At 28.0% G+C, this 25,330-nt stretch overlaps 1 protein-coding gene across 3 annotated transcripts; it reads left to right on the top strand.

The window, feature by feature from the left end:
- The first annotated feature begins 4,376 nt into the window (after positions 1-4,376).
- On the top strand, positions 4,377-24,108 carry LOC116768702 (uncharacterized). 3 transcript variants are annotated; one of them, XM_061526773.1, is made up of 8 exons: positions 4,377-4,498; positions 14,841-15,002; positions 18,886-19,097; positions 20,198-20,333; positions 20,548-20,681; positions 20,762-20,995; positions 21,328-21,499; positions 21,752-24,108. In XM_061526773.1, the coding sequence occupies exons 2-8, from the start codon at positions 14,945-14,947 to the stop codon at positions 21,892-21,894; spliced, it is 1,089 nt and encodes a 362-aa protein (XP_061382757.1). In that variant the 5' UTR covers positions 4,377-4,498; positions 14,841-14,944; the 3' UTR covers positions 21,895-24,108. The 3 variants fall into 3 exon arrangements, with proteins under 3 accessions (XP_061382757.1, XP_032515387.1, XP_061382760.1); XM_032659496.2 differs by having other exon boundaries at positions 4,436-4,583; XM_061526776.1 differs by lacking the exon at positions 4,377-4,498 and adding an exon at positions 9,420-9,436.
- The last annotated feature ends 1,222 nt before the right edge of the window (positions 24,109-25,330 follow it).

Raw genomic sequence — 25,330 nt, 5'->3', positions numbered from 1 at the left:
ATTAAACAGCTTTATCAATAATATTATTTTAGCAATTTTTTTATTAAGTCACCTTTGAAACAAATATAAGACTCAAAGTTCGTTCAAAATCCTTTAGGAATCAAACTCTCTATCACTGGACCATGTAACACATATTTTTATTTTGTTTTGAATAATATGAATTAAATTCTAAATATACACTTCCTTATATGGAATAAACAAGCAAGTACAAAAGAAATCAGTCATTAAAATGAAAACAGTCGAGAAGTAATTTAATTAATATTTCCATTTAATAATTTCAACGTACCATTAGGTATGTATTTTCATATTTCAACAACGGTGTGGTTATAGTTCTTTGTTGGAAACAAAGGTATTCTACATAATACAAATTCCGGCTATTTCGTGTTCTGCGGCATAAAGGATGCACAAAACAATTCAATGTACTAAAAACTTTTTTGAACTCCCAACTACTAAGTTTTAAAATCCTCATTAAAAACTAGTGTTTATGAAATTTTCTTTGATTATTCGATTTGAAATTTATACCAAATAAGGTCAATTTTATTTTTCGTTTCGTAAATTAAATATTAAGGCATATGTTATCAGTATTGCAATTGCTTACTAGAGATTGAACAAAGCTACATTGAATATGTCTAAGAAAAATCGAAAGGAATAGGGACGGTGCGATGTGAAGGTTTCATTGGAAAACAAGCTGAGCAGTTCATCTTGATGTCTCCATATTTTCCTGATAAAATGATCTTGGCGGACGAAATTACGCCTAAACGGCAACAGAACGCAGCTAGGTCTAAAGTTCTCCTGTATATTTTTCCTTACAATTTTTTTAATTAATTTAATATCAAAAAAGTATAAAGCTAATCCGCCGATATATGACAAAAAACACTGAAAAATTAATGTTGAGTAATACATTATAGTATTGTAATTTTAACTAACAATGTAAAGTTAAACGTTAATACTAAGCTAATTACTGACTCCTTTCAAATACACGTATCAAAATCAAGTCAATTAACTCAAATGCTATTGGTATTTAGATAGGTATTTAGCTATAACATTATACGTCGAGCGATCAATCAGAAGGCGATAAGCAGCAGGTGTGAAAACAGAGCTGGTTTAAATTGGATCTAAGGTTATTACAGCCGAAGATTTAAAATCCGTTATGTAATTTTGTTTAAAATTTGTTTTAATGATTCTTGAGTTTACCTGCTCAGTAATCTTTGATGTGACTTTTTGGAAACATTCTGTGATGGTTTGATTTTAATATAGTAATATATTTTTAGATAATAATTAGTATCTGGTTCTGATTTCTATAACAAATTCGTTAAAATTAGCCGTTTTAGGCCTTAAATAGTATTTGTTGTGTAAAAATTTATATAAAAAAATGAATATTTTATCGGGAATATATATAAAATATGGACAAATATAGACAATTACCACACACATTTTCCATCTGAAAATTTAAACCGCAAACCATCCAAACAATAGTTGCCAATGGTAAGTAAACAACAATTGATTATTTCTGACGTTAAATATACTGACAAAATATCGTATCCAGGTAGGATTCCTGAAAATAGTTGATTTCAAGTAACTTATTTAACTGCATTTTAGACGACATTTTGAGAAGGCAGATGAATATATTTAATAAACAGCTTTCGCTCGTTACTGCCTTTTAATAATTAAAATACAATATTCGGAAATTCAACGACATCAGCTCTAAGCACGAAAGTGAGATAGAGGAAAATTTTTATAATTTTAATAATATAATAGCATCTAGAACTGATCAAAATAAAGTAACGAAAAGATTTTACTTAATCACATGTACATATACTTTAGTTATTAAAATCACGAAAATCAGAAAATAAACGTTTCACATTAATTTTATACTTACTTCACACGATATTTGATTTAATGTATCTAGTAGGCTTGTATAAAACTTACACACGGCTTTGAAATATTTTTTCCTTCCAACTTTTAGTCAATATATTTGATGAAATTCTTAAAAGCTAATTAATTTACTCTTCAAACAACGTTATAACGGAAATTATTATTAATTGTTGACTTCAACTCCAGGTAATAGCATTTCTTTGACTTTTGCAGATCGAAAAGCTTCTTATTTATCTATGTTACAGCTTGTCGAAGGTTAACTGTTTTTATATCTTAATATATTTCTATTTTAAATTTTAATAATTATTGTAATATTAAAACACCAATTACATTGGTATTTTTTTTTTTAGATCAAGTACAAGTTTCACTTAGTCGGTAATATTTATATATTAGTATAATTAGTGGTAAAATAAAACTATACAAAACTCGATTATAAGCAATATTCTTTGGAAAATATGCGTGAGAATTAAAAATAATTGTTTTTGTATTTTACGAAAATAAACAATACATCAAGTAGAATGAAATGTGATCATTTAATTTGGAAAAAATCGTTTTGTTTTAAATTCATTGAGTGGTTTTTAGGTAATTTCATATAAATTGGTTGATAGATATACTCATCAGACCAGTCCTATAACTATAACAAAAAAATATCAAGCAACATAAACTAAAATAAATTATTATTTAATAATTTATAAATACGATAAAGTCTATTATAATAGTGTGAGGTTTATTGGGTTCCAAGCATAATTTAGTTCTCTTAATTTTTTTACAACCTATTCCTTAATTACTATATTAAAATTAATAAACAATAGCATAATTTCGCTTATGTTCGCGATACTTTATAAATATAAGGATGAAATTAAATTAAAAAAAAAATTATAGTTGTATAAATGCCGACCTTTTTGTGCGAAATAAAAATTAATTAGCATTCGTTACATAGAAAAGTTACGCCTTGACCATCCTGTTGGAAGGATATTATACACTGGAATTTTAGTTATATAATACGAGTTATATTAATAATATATTTAATACCAATGTGTTACTGGCTGGAAAAATCCCAAAATATTAAATTCACGTCATATTTTATAAAAAGTCCTGTTCACGAGACACTTAGTCGTTAAAATATTCATATTATATTAATACATATGCATTCCAAGTAAAATATACGGTGTTAAATCACGCACAGTCTTGTTGTTAGCATGTCACTCAAAATTCAGCTCTTCGAATCGTTCAATGCTTAGAATGAATGCCTGTAAATAACCATCCAGTACCTACAACTGGGTTAAATATTATGTGTCATATTTCTAATAACACAAAACGTTTGTTTTTTTTTTAATTATTATAATTTAAATAACAATTATAATCTTATTTACATCATGAATCCATTAAGTGAAAATTTTTAAGTTATTTGATATGCCTTTAATTATTTAGTAAGACTCAAAAATTGTACTGTCCGAAGATCCATCATAAGATTTATATAAAGATCGACTACAAAGAGCAGAAAGACGGGAAAAATAGATTTTTATGGTGAATGAGTACATTTACAAAAGTATAAAAACAAACTAGCCTTTTAAATATAAGTGTAAAGCTTTCTATATTTTAGTTTACATGTTAATTATTTTAAACACTTGTAATTACTAAATTTAGTGTAATGGTACTTTTACCTGTAATTTAAAACGTGTTTTGTAAATATTTAAAGTTCATAATGTTGCATAATTTTATTGTTACAAAATGTTCTTAATTAGAGAAATCGATATATTTTATAAAACTTGTAAAGCTATGTCAGTATTTTTTTATGTTAAATATATTATTGGAAGATATATAAATTAATTAATAAAAATAAAATTTATTATGATTCAATAAATAAAGATGTTAAATCATAATTAATAGGACTGCTCGTTTTATGAAAATTCTATAGAATATATGGTCGAATAGTTAATTAAGTTAATGTACATTGGAGTAACGAGAATAATTTGAATAACTTCTCATATTTTAATTTCAACTGTTGTAACAAAATAGTTAGCTTAAATGGAAAATGTGAAAACAATATCTCTGAGTAAGAGCAGTTGGAGGTATAATATTATGTATTTTTGCAATCCGTACAGGCACCTTTGGATTAAATCTTTACAAGGTTATGATTAAAAAATTGTTGTGGAATGATAAGGTAAATGCATTAAAAAATACGCAAATTTGGCAATGTTTAAAAAATATATAAAATTTGCACGAAATAAACACCAGATATTTAATGAATCGCGTTGACATTTTATATTGAAATGCTATTTACTTTGTCCGTAACATAAACCTGGTTGAGTGGGTGCGTGTTTTACAATTTTTAAATAACCATCCACTTTCAAAAGAATTTTGGTGCTTATGAATATGATACTTGATATGAGACTTTTCAGGCGTTTGTTATGGATTTATACAAAAAATATTTATGAGACCATAATAAGCATTATATATATATTATTATAATTTTTTTTAATGTAACCTGACCTTTTATAGAATCTAGTATAGAAGACGGGAGCTACGCGGGTCGATGCGAAGTGGGGGGCGGGTCAGGCTTTCAGTACTACGTCGGATCGTAAGCGAAACGCTCGCTCGTGCAGATTCTTCGCTTTTCGCGGTATGTAGAAAAAGATAGATGCTACAGGTGCCTTTCCTGACTCGGCATATTATATGACAGTGATTACGTCTGCGCCGACACTCTGGTAAATGTTTGAAACCCATAAATAAATAATTGAACTTGCGTAAGATAGGCTATTTTTGTTTATTGCTTATGTAGTTTTTTTTAAGTTATTTTTATATTTAAAAATGTCATGCTAATATTTTTACTTCATTAATTCGTTTTTGTTTATATAGTTGTTTGGTTCATATCACAGAAAAGTTTAGAAAAGTTGGGGTTGTTAAGGGTCATTTTTCAAAGTCACTTTATCGCGCATGACCTGCGCAGGAGAAATTTGTGGCATCCGCTTCCTTCCAACAGTTTTAAAATTTATTTTGAAGAGAACTATGTATTTACGTTATCCTTTTTCGCAATTTATATAAAAAAACATGTTTAGTGTCAACTTCATGAAATTTTATTGCAGTAAAACGTTACATATTACCTCTCACTCAATGTTATAAAAGATACTTATACATCCTCTGTATACATACCTGTCACAGCGAGTGGTAGAAATTTCCTGTGACCTAGATTTTATTTGCGAAATCGTAGGATGGAAGCAAGTCGTTACTGATAGGGCAAACTCGGAGCTTCGAGCTATAATCGCTACCGCACATTGAAAATCATTTTGCAACCCTTATCTTATACAATTTGTAACGTATGCTTGAATAATATTTTATAACAGTCTCTCGTTTCAACTTAATATCTGTATTTTAGAACATTATTATTGTTTAATTAATCAATCTTAAGAAGAAACTTATAGAAAGCTGCGAATAATACACTATAATAAGGTTGAATTATAAATTAAGGTTTACTTAGACTATAATAATAACTTTAACACAGGGAGGAACGGAACGGTATCGGAAGCTTTACGCCTTCCTCTGGACTGTAAAAGATAATCGGTTTAGAGCGCAAACTACTCGAAATTTATTCTAAAAGCTACATCAGAGTATTGTTGGATAGAATTATTTAGGTTCAATATAAGTTATTTTATGTACCGAGACCATAGCTTTGAAATATTACAAAATCGTTTAATAGTTTGTGATATATTCAGATTTAAAGTAGCTTTCGTCGTTTTTAAGTTTCTTTTTTTATTTGGAAATTTTAATTAATCAGAAGTTATACATTGATATATATCAACACATGTATGTAAAAAAATATACATAGCACAGACAATTTAATAGTATTATAAAAAATAATCATAATTTATTTGGTTGGTAGGTACAAAACATTTTCATAACATATAACTAATTTAATTCGTTTCTATAAAACTTTTGAGATATATCTATCAAGTAACTTATGACTAGCACGATAAAATGAGTATTCAAATCCCTTAGTTGGAAACATCAAAATAGTTAGTTTAACTTGAACATATTATCCTCAAGTTTATTATCCCAATAGTTAACGGTTTTAGGAAAACACGTCATAGATACCATTAAAGCTATTATGAGTAACCTTCATCTACTCACACATGAACACAAAGCCCAACAACGTATTAACTTATGCAAGACACCACGCACCCCTACAAAATATTATACCTGTGATTAAATAATTGAATTATAAATAAAATAATGTTACTATTGACTTCTTCTTTCTATAGTCTTTATTGCGAAGTAAAATATCTAATCTTAATTAATATTATTGTGATCCCTAAATGATCCCTCTTTGATAGCTTTACTTGATATGGCGTGAGAGTTTGACGGCTTAAGTCCACCCAGAACTAAATCTTCAAATTTGTTTTAATTGCTTTTTGCTTTTCTGTGATCTAAAAGTTAAGCTTCATTGGATTGCAAATTTTGTGAGCTTATTTTTTATACTCATGGATTAAATGAAAAAATATTTTGATAAAACTAATAATAATTTCGTTGTTTTTATTTTCATAAATATTATTTTTTAAAGAATAAATGAATGACGTAAATATAGAAAACTGAAAATATGTAAAATATAAAAAGCGTGGAAGATTGGATCAACCCTTACAGCAGCGCTAATTTACATTTATATGGAAATAAAATTAGAATAAGGTATTGAGGTAGCGAACATCAAAAGTTTTCTCAGATTTCAAACTAGATTTTTATACGGAAAGTGAATATGGGTTTTATCAAACGACAAATATGCGAAGATTTTGTTAAATATAAACATTACTTTAAATAATGAAACAGATTACAGGATATTCGATTTTTTTATCTGATCTATAACAATTTTTTTTTAAGGTATACTCCAGGAATAAATTTAGTAGTAATATACATATACTCGTAAATAAGCCTTTCATTTTTTTTTAGGTTTACATAAACTTTTTATCTTACCGCACTTATATTTAAACATAGAGCTTTATATAAACAAAAGTTATATCTTTTTGTCTGAATAATTAACGTAAAAATCAATAATCTAGCATTGGCCCACATATTGCGCCATTTTAATGATACGTATGTCAATCTCCATTTCGTTTAAATGGCTCTAAAAATTACCCTGCAATTGCTACGTGTGTATTTAAAACTATACATATATCTGAATCACTTTTGATACAATTTTTCGATACTTAATAATATCGCAGATTTTAAAACCGCATAGATTTATTTTTGCAACAACCTTATGGGTTTATTTCTTATTAAATATTTTACATCCAACAATCTGAAATGATCAATAATTTTTAGTTTTTAAAGGGGTTTTTAAGACTTCGAATAATTCAAATTACAAGCATTTAAATATAACAAAGACCTTGACCTTCACCTTTTCGCAAAACCTGAAGTTAATAATAATAGAAATAATATTACATCAATTATCAGTTTCTTAATATTTCTATTTTTATCTACTTGAGTTATTTTGTTGTTTATCAACAGCGTTTAGAATTTATAGTTTCCTGAATAAAGTTATTTAAAAAAAAAATATCACCGTAGTTCTAAACTCATACCAAAAAATTGTCTTTAAAAAAAGGCAACTTTAGTCTAGGAAAAGACCTATAGAAAGAATATTTCGCTTCATCAATCGTAAAAGCTGGGAATTAAATTAAAAATCTATAAAAGTTAAAAGACAAAGCTTACGTCATCACATTAAGCTATGTAAGTTGGTGAACAAGTTCGGGTATACCATAAAGCTTGTTGTTTTAAACTGAATACTTTTTATCCCATTACTGTTACAACGACAAACATAAGATAAAAGAAATCAAATAAATTATATCACGGTAAATCATATTCTAAATGAAACAAATTACTTTTTCAGCTTCTACTGACTTGTAAACAAACTAAAGTTTTTTGAAATATTAATAATATCTAATACTAATACAGAAAAAAACAACAAAGCAAAGGCAATCCTTTTCTTAATAGCTTATTTTATATAAATCGTCGAAAAATAAGTTTTTAAAGAAAATATACAGTCGGCTGTTTAGTGAATAAGAAAAAATAAAAAACATTTTAAAACATGCAAAACATGTTCCCTCTAATATTGATAAAATCATTGTGCGTATTTCATAACTATATCCCAAAAAGGTTCTAATGGCAACGAGATACCTTCAGGATATTGATTTTCCAGATGTCTTCGGAAGCCAAAAGCGATAACAAACGAAGCTTGCCATATCCTGTAAGCCCCCTGTATACCTTTTCACGTGAATTCCTTTGCTTCTACAATATTATGTTCCTGTAATATGAAATGCTTGTAAACACTAATGTGTTTCAGATTTAATTCAAACCTATATCTAATTTTCCTCAGTTGAATATTAAAGGTAAATTTTATAATTAACTAAAAAGTTTTGCTGTGCAATTGTGATTTTTATAACTATAATAACTTAGTGCTATCAAACTGAATTAAATTCAATATGTACATGTCCATAAAATATTTATGGGGCAAACTCATCTAAAAAGAAGTAAGTTTGGCTGCAGCTACAAGACATTACTTGTATATTCAAACAATAATTTTGAGGATGCTTCACTTTGTTTACCAGAACTGATTAATATGCCTACCTTTGCTTTGAATCCCAAGAACCTTGCTTGTGTCTGTTGACCTACAATTAAACTTCTTGAATGTCAGAAGTTTTCTCGTTACACAAAACTCAACTTTAACTATAAGCCAGAATTACTTATTATTCTTTTGCATTATCGTGTACGTATCATGCATAGTTAATGAAAATTTTAAAACCAAATATTTTTCATTTCCTAATAACATTAAAACGTATTCAATGCACATGATTTGTTTAAATAGACTATCAAACTTTTAGGAAATAATCTTTCAATTTTCATTTATTGATTAAAAACATACGAGAACTCTAAAATTGAAAAGAAAAATTAATTGACGATATCATGATCTCGACTGATATTAATTTGATGACAGTATACGATAGGAAATCACCTCTTTATCTTCAATAACAATCATGCGAAGTTTTTTTCTTAACTATGTTCAAGAAGGTAGAACTGAATAAAATAAAATAATATATACTTATATCCCTAACATTAAACGGATAGACACTCGACTCATGTTCTAGCAATTATTTACTTTTATTGTATACATTTATACTACTTCATCACTTTGCATTTTATGTTGTGCAACAGCTGTTTCCGGCGAAAGCGTGGATGCTATAAATATATCACAGGAAACACATTTATACAGACACGTATAGAGATTTAGTGCAACAAAAACATTTCTAATAATATAATATTGATTTGGAATAAAATTCGATTTTAAATAAGAAAATTTTTGTGGATTAATAATTCGTTCTACATTCCTTGAGTTATGTAATGTAATTAAAATATCGTCTTACGCCGCCTATTTATTTAAAGCGCCGAGCGCCTTGGACCCATTGTGATACTGAGTTCTCGGCTACTTTCCGTGAAGTTTTCCATAAATTTAAGTTAAACGAGATCGATAATTTTGATTATAAACGTTGAAGAGGGACAACCGGTACTCAAAACTGAGGTAATTATAATAACATTTTCTAACTTAAAGTATTAATTTGTTAGGACGAATACTGTGTCTTTGTACAAAACTTAAAGTTACCAACTTGTATTTTAAATTTCTTATTTTTTTTTGTTTCTTAATGCATACCTCATTTTTTTTTTGACATTAGATAAAAATATATACTATTCATATATTCGCAAGATTACGAAAGAATATTTTTTTATTATTATTTTTTTTTTCACTACATAAATTTAAATTTTACAGCTTAAAATATAAAATAAATAATTTCACCGTATAAATTGTATTCTTATTATGTAAAATTAATTAAAGTAAAACATTTTCATCTGCTGCGCCAACTGCGTATATTCTTTATATAACACGTCATTTCTAATGTGCCACGTTTCATTTCGGTTTCTTTATAAAAGGTAGCAGAAATGACAATATTGTTACTAAGGTGAAGCGAGGAATGTGTATCAGAATTTACATTTTGTTACGTTACATTTTGTAATAGAAATATAAATTTAATATTTTTGGTTTTTTTTCTTACATGTTATTTAAGTGAGTTTAAATTTTTATTTTGTGATTTTGCGATTTATATATTTTGCGATTTCTATTTAGAATATTCTTCGTAATGATTTGTTTTACAAATGCTATATTTACTCAAACAAGAACACCACAAGTATTTTAAATCTGATTTCCATTTATTTCCCTTAGAATTGAAAAAAAAAATGATGATGTTACAAATATGAAATTATTTAATATGAAGAAAATAATTTATTTCTAGAAAACTTGATGCGACACAAAGGTTTTATTATCATTGTAACCCGTGTGTGAGAATTTATATTCTCCTTCATGTTCTTTTATTACTGTTTAATGAAGTTGAAGTTGTTGAATTATTGATTATAATAAGCGTGCCTGTGCTATAATGATCGATGAATGAATAACCCTGACACGTTTAAAACAAAAATAGTATTGAAAAAACATTAACAACTGTATAGACATACAACTAGTCTATATAAAATTTTATTACCACTTATTAAGAACGTTTGTATACTATGGCTTTTGTGTGTTACAAACCAATTATATTAAAAATATATTTTATAAAAACAAAAGGTTGTATTTTAAAACTAAAGCCCTAAATCCTAAATAAGTTAATGTAAATTGAGACGGAAAATCTAATCAAAAAAAGTATAAAAAATGGTCCTTCTTTGGAAGAAAACAACTACAATATGGTTGACTTTTCCAATCTGATTTCAAAACATTTCCAATTTGACGACATAATATTGTTATGTCTTCATTGAAAATATATTAAAGTCACTAAATAAATTTAATGTAACATCTTATTAAAATAAATAAAATGTCCCAAGAAATACCAATAAGATATAACTCGTATATTTCTTGAAATTATTACGGAGAGTAAAGGAGATTTTTCCTGGATAGAAAAGGTGAAAAAGTACTCTAATAAAATTAACCCTATTTATAAATAAATTTCCTTTATCCCATGCTGATCTTATAAAATATAGATTCGACACTCGACGTTGTCTAATGGTGGGATAGTTTAACAAATGATGCGAACAAGTTATTTGTTAAAAAGAGCCTTACGAACCATCTCGGGATTGGATATATCTAAATTTATTATGATTCAACGAGAAAGATAATTTTCATATACGTATTTAGTTGGAGGTTACATTTGTTGTTCGTTATAGTAATAATGCAGTAATGAGCGTAATGTTTTTTTCATTGAATGAAATGTACAATCTGTATATAATATGTATTTATTTTATTCGGAAAATTTATATTTCTTTGCAAGTCACCTCTTATCATATAGTTTGTTTATGATAGTTAGTGCTATAAAATTATTCAATATCTTACAAACGACTTTAAATAAAAATATTTTCAGCGATAAATGAGAACTATAATATAAAATATTATCTTCAAAATAAATTTTTCAGTACTCTCTACAAATGTAATTGTCATCCAGTGATCTCAAGAAAAATAAAAATATAAAAGATTTAAAAGAATAAACCTCGTTATTTATACAATGAAGTTAAAAAGGAATCCTTTGTGTTTTACATTGTTCCGTAATCACGGCTGTAATAGGAAACAATTTTACAAGAGTAATTTTCTGAAATAAACACTTCAAAACCACTGCTACATGATTTGTTACTAGTTACCACAAAAAAGATGTAAGATTTGACGAGTTATTAATGGTTGCGTTTTTTGTGAATTTATTTCACCGACTTCATTCATAATTTGTAGATGTCGGCTCTAGAACTCTTTTGTATTTACATGAACAAACATGGATTATATGTTTATATTAAATTGAGGAAATTAAACTCGCAGCTAATTTTGTTATTCCTTTGAACCGATCATACGATTTCCTTCGATTTACAAAAGACTTAGATAAATATTTATGTATTTTTTGTTTAAAATGATTTCCCAAAGACAGTAAATTACAAATTTATATAATTTTTTTATAGCTTTTATATTTTTTAGGTCCTTGCTGATTAGTTTTAAATTTTTTTAAACTTGAGAATCGTTGGTTTTAAAAATTAAAGGAAATTTATTTAACACGCACGTTAATTATAAATCCTCAACGGTTTTGCACCACTTATTGATAAAAAATCATATTTCCCCATAAAATTTTCGTATATTAGTTGTATTGATTGTGGTTTGACCCGGTATATCCAATTTAGATTCTTGTAAACGGTTAAGCTATTTACAAAGTTAATGAAAACTTTGGTTAGGTTGTATGCTCTTAATATATCTAACTATAATTTTATACGGATGGACCATTACTGAAAACAAAGTCAAATATCTGTGATAATTTGTTAAGTTTATTTGGTTTCATTTATCTCTATGAAATTCTGAAAATGTTTTTCTAGAATAAAGGAAGTCTAATTAATATTTTAGGTGCTTAATCTGTAAACCACTAGCAGATTAGAAGAATCTATTTTACAATTGAAAACTAGCCTACATTATGATTTACGCATGTAAATGACTTGTCAAGGGTGCTTAAAGTTGACAAGACAAGCATTACGAGTATTTTAGGGTGTTTTCAAAATTTAATTAAGGTTGGCTGGCTCTCAACCCCCTCAGGCAATCTTCATCGTGTTTGTCTAATCCATGTGTCATGGGTAAAAGAACATGTTTCAATTAATTAAAATTCTCTTAAAAATACTAACTCTTAATTTATATATAAAATTTGTTTCGGTAGTATGTTGTTAAAAATAAATTTTAAACGCGTAGTAAATCCGAAAATATTTCCTTTATTCAGATGAATACATACTCTGGAAAGTCTTAGATCTCATTATAATATATGTACTGAAATGACTGAAAATTATTTTCTGAATGTTTAAAAGAAATAGCACTAATGAAAACCTAATTAATCATATTAGTTATGGTGTGATGTTAGTGGTTTATTAATTTCCATAGTCTTGATTTTCTAAAGATACGTTGAGTTGAGCGCTTGCTCTATGGAATAAAATATTCTTCATTAGTGGATTTTGAACAGTTGTTACATTATGGGCAGCTATTTTTTCAGTGTATATTGGAACTTCTTTTTATTTTTTTAGCAAAGTTATTACTTCCGAATAAGATGATTTGACTTCATAGTTGCATGTTAATATTTTTACTGCTAGAAAATATGGTAAAAATAAATAAAAAATTGTAATCATAGACGGTCAAACGGTTTTTATCAGTCCGTTTTTGAACGGGCAGTTTGTTAGTGAAAAGATAATGGTTTGCATGCTGCAACCTGGCCTGCATCCGCTCAGAATCCAAAAAGTTTTATCTCATATGAAACTACGATCAGTCAACTGTAACTGGCGAATTAGAAAGTAATTTTTATCTTACTCGCGGTTTTTTGCTTTAAACAATAACTCATTTATTAATGACACTATATCAGATGGCAAGTTAGTCATAATCTATACATTTAGATGTAATATTTAAAATAAATTTAGATAGTCGTTAATTTGATTATATCGACATCTTGCTGTAATTCGAGAAAAGTTAATTTATTAATTAAACAGGTGTGCCGTGACTACCTCGGAGCTAAATCACCCGTTTCTTAATTAAACAGTCTTCTTAGGAAATCCTTCCCTAAATATTAAATGCAAATTTATTTTTCGAAATTTTTGTGGTTTTCAGCAATGAAGTTGATAATAAAGAGATATATGAAGAGAAATACTATAATAATAACCTATTGAATATATTATTTTTAACTACTTTATTTCATGTATTTTTTACTTTTTTTATTTTTTCTTTCAATGTGTTCAACTCAATAAAAACGTCTTTGTTTTTAGTTTACAAAATTCTATTAAGAATTTAAATACTGTTTCATAATATTTAAATACAAAAAAATCAATAACCACTAAGCCGCTAAACTTGAAGTTTACTCAGAAACTTATTAATATAGCAATAATGTTGTGTAAAAATTAAAATAAAAAATATTATCTTAGTGGTGTTTGTCACTTTGAAAATAGCAAATCAAATTGCAAGCTAGATAATAAATAACATCTATGTTCAAAGAATTTACATTACTTCCTTTCAAACAACGAATAATTGTAATCTAATGATAATTAAAACTTAAAAAAAAATACTCCAGTATTATATTATTTTACTCGACGCTTTTATTACTTTTCAGTTCAGTTAGCGTGATCACGGGCGGACGGAATAAGGGTATTTGTCAGTTAATCTTGTTTTTTGTCATCCTGTTTTATTATATAATATAATAAGGGAAAATTATTAAAACACCCTAAAAGGTGAAATTGTATACAAGGTATATTGGTTCTATTATATGTTGTAAAGGATTCTTGCTTCTTATTGACACAGGGGACTGTTAGTGCGATAACAGAGAGGGTCCTTTTCTGTTCTTTACTTTGTTGGATATAAACAAGACACGAAACGGCCCGGCTCGAGAATGTTTATTCAACGTTGTACAAAAACTGTTCAACGAAATGTTAGATTAAACTACATAAATAAAACAAAATAAACTAAAACATTAAAGAAAACATTTGTGCTACTGTCGTAATTAAGTTTTTAGACTTAGGCTCGGGTTCGAAACCTGGCAAGTACCAATGTGATCTTTTCCGAGTCATATGTACTTTCTAAGAGTATTTAGACACCACTGGTAGACGGTGAAGGAAAACATCGTGAGGAAACCTGGTTTTATAATTTCAAATTATAGGATTGAAATCGCCAACCCGTCTTCAGCAAGCGTGGTGATTAATGCTCTAACCTTCTCCATGTGAGGAGAGGCCTTTGCTCAGCAGTGGGCTCCGATAGGCTGATGATGATAATACTTAAATCAATCCCAAAAAATAGATAAAACTAAAAGGGGGGGAAAGAATTTAGATGCATGCGTTGTAAGAATTATTTTTATTTAATTTCAATTGGTTCATGTTGTACTCTCTCCGTACAGCCTCCGTGAGCCAAGTCTGATAAGGAAACTGATCAATTAATAACAAAGTGACTATTGTAACTACGAAGCAAGTTATGTTATAACTAGAAGATCCAGCGTGGGTGATGGTGTCTACACAGAAATGGTGGTCCTTGGCACTCCTATTCATCGTTGTAAATCAGGGTAAGTAAATTATATATCAAGTTTTGATTAAATATTTTTAATTCTATGTAATATAATTATAACTATATTAGTTTAATGTTTTTAAGTTTCTATAAAAAAATTACCTTCCCATTTCAAAACTATTTTTACATTAGAACTTATTACATAATAGAGAAAAGCAGCTAATAAAACTTACATATTGAAAGTAAATATAAACTTCATTTCGTACATACGTTATTTACTCATACTTATTAACATTTTCATTTGAGGTGGGAATTAAAACGAGAGTGTAAATATTGAAGCTATAGTAGAAGATATAGTACGTATTAATTGTACAAACATGCATCACCTGGGGCTTCAATTATTAGTAGGATATTCGTTCGTTTGCACTGATTATATAAATTGGTTTTCAGATATCGAATTACTCACGCACTACTTAGCTTTTTTTATCACTTATATCTTTTTTTATTTCAGTTAAATCAGCTCTCAATATATTTAAGTAAATCATATTTTGATAATTTTTGGATACTTTATTCGAGTTCATTGGAACTTACGAAACTTTACTATCATTGAATTTGAAAATTAAATTACATGTTACATTGTTACATAAAACTGCTCCATGGCGATAATAATAAATGATTGAAGTGCTCAATATTATATTGAGTCTAGTCTTCAAAATGATTTGAAACTAACCGAAATATCCGTTCATTTTAGTTTCAAATTATCGGCAGCTTCAATCCCAAACGATTTCACTAACAAGACATTACGTAACATTTAATCGTCCCGAATCGTAATTGCTTGCTGTTTCATCGACAATGTTTTAAAATTAAAAGCTAAAATTATATAAAAATTTCGTGCAATATATTTAATATTATTATTAATTAGAAATATATATTAAAAAAATACTAAAAAAAATCTTCAAACTTAGAATTTTCCATTTTACTTCACTAAAACGGTAACATGGGAATATACGGAGCAGATGATACATAACGCATCCGATACTCGATTCCGTAATCCAATCTTCAAAAGCTGATATATGATATGCCTTTTTGTTATGAATTTCGATTTGGAAATTGTATCGAATAAAAGAAAAAACTTGGATGAAAACGACATTTCAATTACAATGAATAGGAACCAGTATTATTGAATATAGTCGAATTTTGTTGCGTGTGCTGAGTTTTTGGCTTCTAGCAATCTTAGTGGTTGTATTATACATAGTTCTAAAAATTCTTTAACACCTACCGGTTTCCTCCACTATTCTCAAACCAAAATGTATGCATATAAGAGACAATTCACCCCTTTATAACCGGATGTCCATTAAATTAAACTCATTTTAAATAAATTTAGTAACTGTATATTAAGAATGAACATAATACTAGTTTTGTTGCCTCTTTAAAATATTCAGTGAACTTTTATATTATTCTGTGAAAGCAAAAGTGAATGTAAAGGAAAGAACATTTCTATATTTGTTCTACCAACATTAATAGCTTTTTGTTAAAACCTTTTGATGTAACCGTTTTTATACAGTTTAAAAAAAACATTCTTTACTTTTTCTTAAGTAGCCATCAGATATTACTTTAATGATAAGCAAAAAAATATTTATGATTTTACTTTTTAATATATTTTTATTATACATTTTTTAGTTGACCAAAGTAATTCTTTTTTGTTATTTCATTTGATAAATAAGTGTCATTTTTGTGTATCATAACACCGGTTTATGTAGTGTTAGATTATATATTAAATTTTATTATTAATCCGTTTCATAACCAACAAATTCAATGGAGCCCAATATTATTTAAAGTCACTATTAGCACTTGATTTGAGTTCTGTTATATTTCACAGAGTAAATATATCCATGGAAATAATTTTGCTCAAGAATAATATTTAGTACTGCTTTAATTTCAAGTCTATGAAAGTTGAAAGTTTCTGAAACACTGTCTCGGAGAACTTCGTCGAACAATGAACGTGCAGATATTGCAGGGTTCCCGTAAAAGTAATTATTGTAGTTAAAATTTTTCATATAAACTATACTTGAAAATTGAAAATTACTGTTAAAATAAATCCACTAATTTAATAAAAGGCATAGCGTTAAGATGAAAAATTTACTGTACTTCATCCAGAAATTATTTATTTATATTTAGGTACTACAAGTGTTCTAAGAATAAACCAAAACACTTTTGAACAAATTTCATGTTATTGAAAAATCTCTCGGCCTCTCTCCACTCAAGTAGGACCCCATTCCATTGAAATTGAATCACAGTATAAAGTTTTTAACACGTAATTACCAACTTTTTCTGTCACAATACTAATGTATATATATGTATATATATATAATTGTATGCAAGGAAAGGGAGAGTCGTATAAAGCTGGTATTATAATAACTATATTTTGCATGACAAAGGGAACGTTGAAAGACATCAAATCTCTTTGTTACCCAAAATCCAAATGCAAATAATCATGGCGGTATCTAAATGGTTCTATAGCATATGAAATGAATAAATAAGAATGAGAGAGATATTCGGACTAAAGAAACATCTAAATTAACTGTTGAATACAAAGTTGTGAGCAATTATCAACCTTTGAAGTTTGACTGTTATTTGCTGGAGCCAGTGACCTCAGTCCTCCTTTGAAATGTGAATGAAGGCTTTCACTATTTATAAATTATTTATATAATCATTATTATTATGTTGTGTATTTTGAAGAAGTAAATTTTTCACGTTTTCTTTTTAAAATATCATTAGGGTTCAGTGAACTTATAAGTGGTTGGTAGTCTTCAAATTACAAATATTTTGAATCTTAATTGGGCAATTTATCAACATTCAAGTTGTCTATAACAGTGCCTTAAACCACTGAAACTTAGCATAGTTAACGAAGTGTTGCAGTGCCGTAGTTTACTCATTAGTCGACGTGAGACTTCCTAAGTCACAAGACCTTAGCTACTTAAGAAGCTCACAGGTACCGTGAGTATTCTACATTTGAAAATAACTTTATAATTCTTTCTACGGCTATTATGAACATCCAAATTGAATTTTTAACTGAATTGGACTGATTATTAATTAAATATTAAATTTAATCTGTATATTGAACGCTACTTATCCCAAAATAGTTTCACATTCTCTTCTTCTAAAAATATTTATTTACACATAAATAAAAAGAAAGAATAATTTGCTTTTTATCGTAACTTCAGTGTACTCAGTGATTCGTATTCAAGCTTACAAAACGATTTTCCTACGAACTAACTACATTTAGATTTACGGTAGTTGCACAACTTTGTTCAATACATTTCAGAAAAGAATATCTTTCCGCGCTTTTAAAGAACAGATAAATAGGATTAAAGTATTAAGGAACTGTTAAATATATTAAAATTGAAGTCATTTACATTGATAGATAATAAACAATAAAGCAACTAGCTATGATATGTATTGACAGTTTTACTTGGAGGCCTCTAAGGTACATTAGGGAGTATATGACACCTAAAATCTGCAACTTATGTGAGGGTTATGTTCATTTATATTTTGAAATGATTCATCTAATTGTACAATAATAGTTTTCATTAACGTAAGTATACGTTGCGTGACAATAATATTGTATTCAACAATGACTACTTTTTAAAATTACAATATTTTCACGAAGCTCTTCACCACAATAACGTTTGTAGTCATTATACTAAAATACAACAGCAACAGTACTTTATGCTACTGATACATATTCATTAATAAATATTTTAATGAAATAAAACATGAACAGTCACAAACTGATTCCATTTTTAAAATTTGAATATTTAATTTAACTACAAAAAAATCTTTGTGTATATGCACAGATTAAATATTAAGATATAAACATAGGCAAAGAAAACTATATATTCATGTAAATGTATTTTAACGGTAACTATTTCCACATACAGGAAGGGGACAAGCAACTGATGTGGACGTGAGGCTATCGGCACCAAGTTGGGTGGCGAGAGGAGGGTCAGCAACACTACGATGTCTACATCAAGTTCCACCCCAGTTGTTGTATAAAGTGGAGTTCCTAAGTTCTGGATCAAAGCTCCTTCAATATGTCCGCGAGCGGGTACCGCCGTACACAAACTACACCTTTCACGGTGGAAAACTGAACGTGAGTTAAAAACAGCAAGAATTATTAAATCTATTTTAAAACTTACATTTGTTAGATACATTGATTGATCGTTTATGTGTAGACATTTATAAATTACCTTACAACTTTGTTAACGAAACCGTTGTTTTATTCCATAGATATACTATAGTTATATAAATGTAATTATAGAATATAGAATATATCTATAGTTTTCTATATATCTATGGAATATATCTATAGTTTTCCATAGATATACTATACTATAGCTAATTAAAAAATTTTGTAAAATTTTTAGCAACAGTTTCAATCCGAATTTGCAACTACACCAACTTTTCACTAAAAATCTATTAGGGGTTGTTATGATCAAGTTTAAAACAACGCTTTCGTACAACGTGAGACCATACACCGTATAGATATATTCATAGCTTAACCGAATAGTTTTAGAGGTTTACTTTAGTTTTTGTTTGTATAGGATAATCAAGACATGTTGTGATTTATTGAAATGGTAATATTATTAAATAATCAGAAGAACAATAATCTAAAACTGATATTTGATCTATCGCTAGACAATGATCTCTTCCAGCCAATCTCACAGAAGAAATATTTACTTAAAAAAGCAATTTTTGATATAAATCTAAAGGATATAATTTATTATTATAATTCTTATATTACTTTTTATTTTCCAAAGCAATGTTTTTTATTATTATTATTCTGTGTTTAGTTTTTATCAAATTGCGGTGCCCTGGAATTCGTTTGAACGAAATACCTATATATATATATATATATATATATATATATATATATATATATATATATAGGTATTTTCTATATTAAATATACATAAATAAAGGTAAGTAAAGCATCGTACATAAAAATAGCTCAGTGACTCCTTAATACATCAGCTATTTGCCAGCCGAAAGTCTCATCAAAACAGTATGCGGAACCAACAGTACCAACAAAACAATTTTTTCTTTTAATTAGTAATTAAGACTATTTAAAAAATAAAGAATTTTATTAGCTATCAATAGTAAATTTTTACAAATATCAGCAAGTATATGAAAAATGTGTTTGTTTAAACTGAGCGCAATCCTTTATGGGTTTAAAGAAAACATTTTTTTCAGATGTCTCTTGTGACGGAAAACTCTATTACTATAGACAATTTAGATCCGACTGCCTCTGGTTTGTACTGGTGTGAAGTTTCCCTTGAGACACCAATATTCACTGCTGCCTCACCGCCACATCAACTTACTGTCGTATGTAAGTGGAACAACCATATTTATTTCAAATTACGTTAATTATATTATTTAAAATAATAAAGAATAGTACAAAAAACAACATTAATTTGATTAAAGTTCTTAAAATGTTATATTTTCTTCAAATACAGCGTCGAAGTAATAGAAATCAATATTCTATTTCGCGTACTCACAAAGCACTAAGCTAAGATTATCAGTAATACCTCCTTATTTAAAAGATTCCCAGAAGCATCCTCCGATAATAACATTCGGGAAGCCAGATGTCGTAGTTGGAGGCTTACTTCGAGCAAACTGCACCAGTGCTCCAGCTGCACCTCCACCTCGTTTAACATGGTACATAGATAATGAAAAGGTATGTCAGTGTAAATAAATTTCTAATCTTCACCAAATAAAGATGCACATGGACTTCGCTATTTACGTCAATTTATTTAGGTTCCTGAAGAATCAATACGATATTTCTCATACCGAGTATCCAGTTCTACGAGAAACAAAGGTGGCAGTGGTTATCGACATAGGAAACATCAGCACAGATATATCGCCCCAGAGTTTAATTACACTGCAAAATATTGGGCTTTAGTTAGCGAAACTACAACGCATGCTCCCGCTAATATGACTAAACAAAGCAAGTGTACGTTAAAAGATGGACACAATGAAGATGCTGCGAAAGTAAGTTTTAAATTTTAACAAAATTGTCGCTTCACAGAAAACTTTTTTCATCTTTGGCAGTTGTGGCTAAGTTTAATTACTTTTTGTAATTATGCTTTTGGGACTTTAAATATTTTGGAGGACATAGTTTTCTTTTGCAACATGGTTCAGGGCTCATTTTGTCTCATTTTAAGATGGTTTATTTAAATATATATAAGTCATATTAACAAATTGTATTTCACATTTAATTATTGCTATTGTTAAACAGATATTTCTTTGTAAAAGTATTTTGAGATAGGTTTATTGGTTAAAACCTTTGTTATACATTACTTATTTAGTATCCATCTTAATAGATTCGTGAAAGGCCAAGAGAGTTAGCGCCTCCACCTATATCTTTATGGGTATCCATTGCTGAACTAAGAACACCAGCTCATGGTCGTCTTCAATTGACTTGCACTTCTACAATACCTGATGAAGTGGGTCCTGGGGAACGTTTTGCCGACGTGAAAAAACAGACTGTTACAGGTGCTATAAAGAGTTTGAAAGCTCTGAATCTTTTATGCTTCTATAAAAAGTCAATACTAGGAGTATGAAATAAATTAAATTATTATAAAACCAGGTCGGTAGGAATAATTCATGTTAAAGTTACAAACTTTAGACTTTTTTTTGGAAATCAATTTCATTTACAGCCATTATAAAATAAAAGTAAGATTTTAAAGAATTCTTCGACAGTTTTGAAGGAAGGAAACACTGAATACACAATGTTATATCCCGCAGTTGCCGTAAACGAGCTGAGTTTGAAAAGACCACGTTCAGAGACATCTTATGCTAACGCGACTTCAACACGACTTCACCAATTTCAGCCAATTCTTCTTATAAGTTGCGGAATTCTTCTCTACGAGCTTCAACCTCAATACTAAACTGGATTAAGCTTTCAATATTTATGACATAGTCATTTATCCCTAATCTTTCAAGTATTTTCGTCTCACTTTCAAGGTTCAAGGTTGTACTTATTTTCTACTATCTAATTTACATAAAGCACCCAAAGTCTTAATATTTTCGACGTACTTTCACTTTTACTATTTCAATGTATGAATGCGATATCTATGAAAGATATTTTTTAAAATTTAATTGTTATCATATTAGAGTGTTATTAATTATAATTAAAGTTTTTTATTATGTTAGAGTCGTTTTAAAACATCGATTCCCATTGATTTAAATCTATCTTTATGTCAATTAATACATCCTTACAGCTTCTTCAACAGGGTCAATTTATCAATTATGATATGTCATTTCTGTTCTCGAGAGTAAATATTAATTTTGTTTTTGTATTATAAACCTATTTTCGTAAAAAAATATCAAATATGTCTTGTATCCCTTTATTCGTAAAACCGTTAAGTTTTATATATTTTAATTATAGGAATGGTTACATAATAAAACAATATTTTTAATATACTTTATTAAATTAAAACAATTGAGTCTATTAGCCGTTGAATAACATTGGGTGAGAGTTCAAAATATACCGATTATTATTTACACAAATTAATAATAATATCTTTGTCTGTTTGTTATTGTTTCTAGTTGAATCATTTTTGATGTTAATGAAAATAATATTTACAATTTCTCGTCACATAAGCTATTAAACATTATTGAACGTTGCTGATAATATGGCTTGATAATAACCCGTGTATTCCCAATAGCTTAGAGAATGAAACATAGTGACGGTAACCTGTTAAGAGCTTTAAATGTTGTCCTAAAAGTTGTCTATTTAACCTACTCTATCCAAAGATACTTAAAAATTAACAAACACAATCAAAGAATTCTCATAATAACTTGATATCGTTTTTTTAAATAATGCTATTGCAAACATACAATACAATGCTCTTGGTTTGTTATTGCTTTCATATTGAAAGGTTTCTGATTCATGTAAATCTTATTGAAACTTTCGTTTCAATGGGATGAAATAAAACATTTACAGAATAAAACCGTACATAAAACAAAGATTCTTTTGTAAGCTATTTACAATACTTATACATGGAACAGAAATCGTTTGGTTCATAATCTGTGTATCTCATGTTACTGTAGTTATTTTACCAAAGCTTACTAATAATATTTTCTACGGTATCTTGAGCTTAAAAGTGCCAGATACTAAATACATATGCCTTAATCCTACTCCCTATATATATTTTTAATAAAATTGTGTCATCTTTATTGGTCATTGGGCCCGCTTATTTTATTTCCGTGCTGTAGTGTTTATGTGACAGCGTGTAAAATTACGAGTATAACCAGAAAATATTTTCGATATGAATAGTGTAACGCTGAAAACATAATTAAGTAGTTATAATTGCCAATAGAATATTGACCTATGTCAATAATCTGATTGGTGTTACATGTCTTCCTACAGCTCTTTACACTGACTTGTAGAGAAATTATTTTTTAAGCTAAGCAATGTGATAAGTCAAATGTAAGAGCGATATGTGTATATTTTAAAATTATGAAATCTATATTATTATAGAATATCTTAAGTATTAAAAGCAAAAAGAACCTGGGATATTTATTTATTATTTAAAGCCCTCTATATTTGTTTTTATTAAATAATATTTAATACAATATCTACATATAATAAATCCGCATCAAATATGAACACGACTGTTTGTTGAAAAACAAAAAAGAATTATAAAGCCCAAATGTGTTTTTATAACATTGATTTCAATTTGAACTCGTTTGACGCCTTGTTGATTTGGATGTCGATAGGTTTACATGTCAAAGTTACGAGAATATTGGTAGCTGATATTGAATTTTTCATTCACATTGAGGAATTTTAAGAATACCGCTTACAGTCACACACAGGCGAAGTTTTAAAAATATTTTTTGTTCTTAACCGCAAATATTTCATGGTGTGGATACTATAAAAATATTATAATATTATTGAGTTATGTATTGTTTACTTTTAGCTATACTTAGTATATTTAAAACTATCAGTAAACCTTAGGTCCCAGAAGTCATAGAAATAAATTGCGATATCTTAAGATAATATGGTAAATTAAAAAACATTAACATCCCCGGGCTTTCGAATAAATAGATATATGTTTTTTGTTGTACAATGTGGTGAAATAAATATATTAAAAGCATAAGTTCGTTTCATTTCTAATGATTTTTTCAGTTTAATAATAATTAAAAATAAAAATTGTTTAATTATAAGTTTAAAAAAAAAATTAAATGATTTAAAAATATCTAAAGTATAATAAATATGACAATTACTTTCGCGGCATATTTTGAAAACATTTTCATGTTCTAAGTCCATGAACACTATTTTTTTTGTGGTAGTGGTAAGAGACTAAAACTAATTTCACAAGGACAACAACATTAAATGTCTATTATTTATTAAGTTTTCATTATTGATACCCATTGAGACACAGCGATAAAATAAAATATGTATTTCAGAGTTTAATACACAAATAATAAAAAAAAATATATATTTGTTTTTATAACTTACGTAATATTTCTTCTAGGTAGATGTTTTGTAGTATTTTGTATGTCTGAATGAATATATTAGCAATTTGTTGAAAATACTCACTCGCATATTTTTCTTTACTTTCTGAAAATTAGAAGCGCTTAGATTGATGGATCCTGATGGTGTATTAATAGTGTGCTTGGCACATGTTTGCGCCGTCACACTACAAACGAGGCGTTTCCTGTTTCTCTTTCAATAGCCTTAATTAAAAGTATAATATGCGAAGGTTTATAAACGATACGCTCCGTATGTGGTGTGTCGATGCAAGCTTGTACTCAGCATATGTAACTGGTAGACACAGACATATCATTGATTTGATGATACCTAATTAAACGTCGAAAACATCGAATACAAAAAGGCTTTATTTCTTTAATGTGCCACTAAAAATACCAAAAAATAAAAAAATACTACTTCAAACAATATTTTAGAAAAATATATATATATATATTTTATATATACTATTCAAGATTTTTACAACTAAATAAAAAAGGATGCGTTTGTAAATTTGAAATTAATGCTAAGCTTCCATCGCTTGCCGCAAAATATATTTGTATTGATCGTTGAGAATGAATTATTCATGCGCTTTTCACCGACTTGTTACGGCTTATAATTTTATATGAGCTTACAATATGATTTTCTCGTCAGAGTTTTTGAGGGAATCTTTGAATGTAATTTCATATTCTCATTCGATTTATTAAATCGATATCACCTGAGTCTTCTGTTGGCGGGATGTTTTGATATTTTTTATTATACCTATTACGGCTTTGTTGGTTAATAAATATTGGGAAAGGTTGATGAACGATGTAATACGTTTATGTGGTTTGGCATTTCTACATGTTTTA

This window comes from Danaus plexippus, chromosome 4 (assembly GCF_018135715.1).
Source record: "Danaus plexippus chromosome 4, MEX_DaPlex, whole genome shotgun sequence".
Classification (NCBI taxonomy): domain Eukaryota; kingdom Metazoa; phylum Arthropoda; class Insecta; order Lepidoptera; family Nymphalidae; genus Danaus; species Danaus plexippus.
Note: the sequence above shows the minus strand (reverse complement) of the source record. Positions and strands in the feature narration are given on the sequence as shown.

What these genes read in the sequence shown, in the direction of transcription:
- LOC116768702 (XM_061526773.1), top strand. Translation starts at nt 14,945, where the DNA reads ATGGTGTCTACACAGAAATGGTGGTCCTTGGCACTCCTATTCATCGTT. An exon ending in ATTCATCGTTGTAAATCAGG is followed by an intron (nt 15,003 to 18,885) that starts GTAAGTAAATTA and finishes TTCCACATACAG; the next exon opens with GAAGGGGACAAGCAACTGAT. An exon ending in ACAATGAAGATGCTGCGAAA is followed by an intron (nt 20,996 to 21,327) that starts GTAAGTTTTAAA and finishes CCATCTTAATAG; the next exon opens with ATTCGTGAAAGGCCAAGAGA.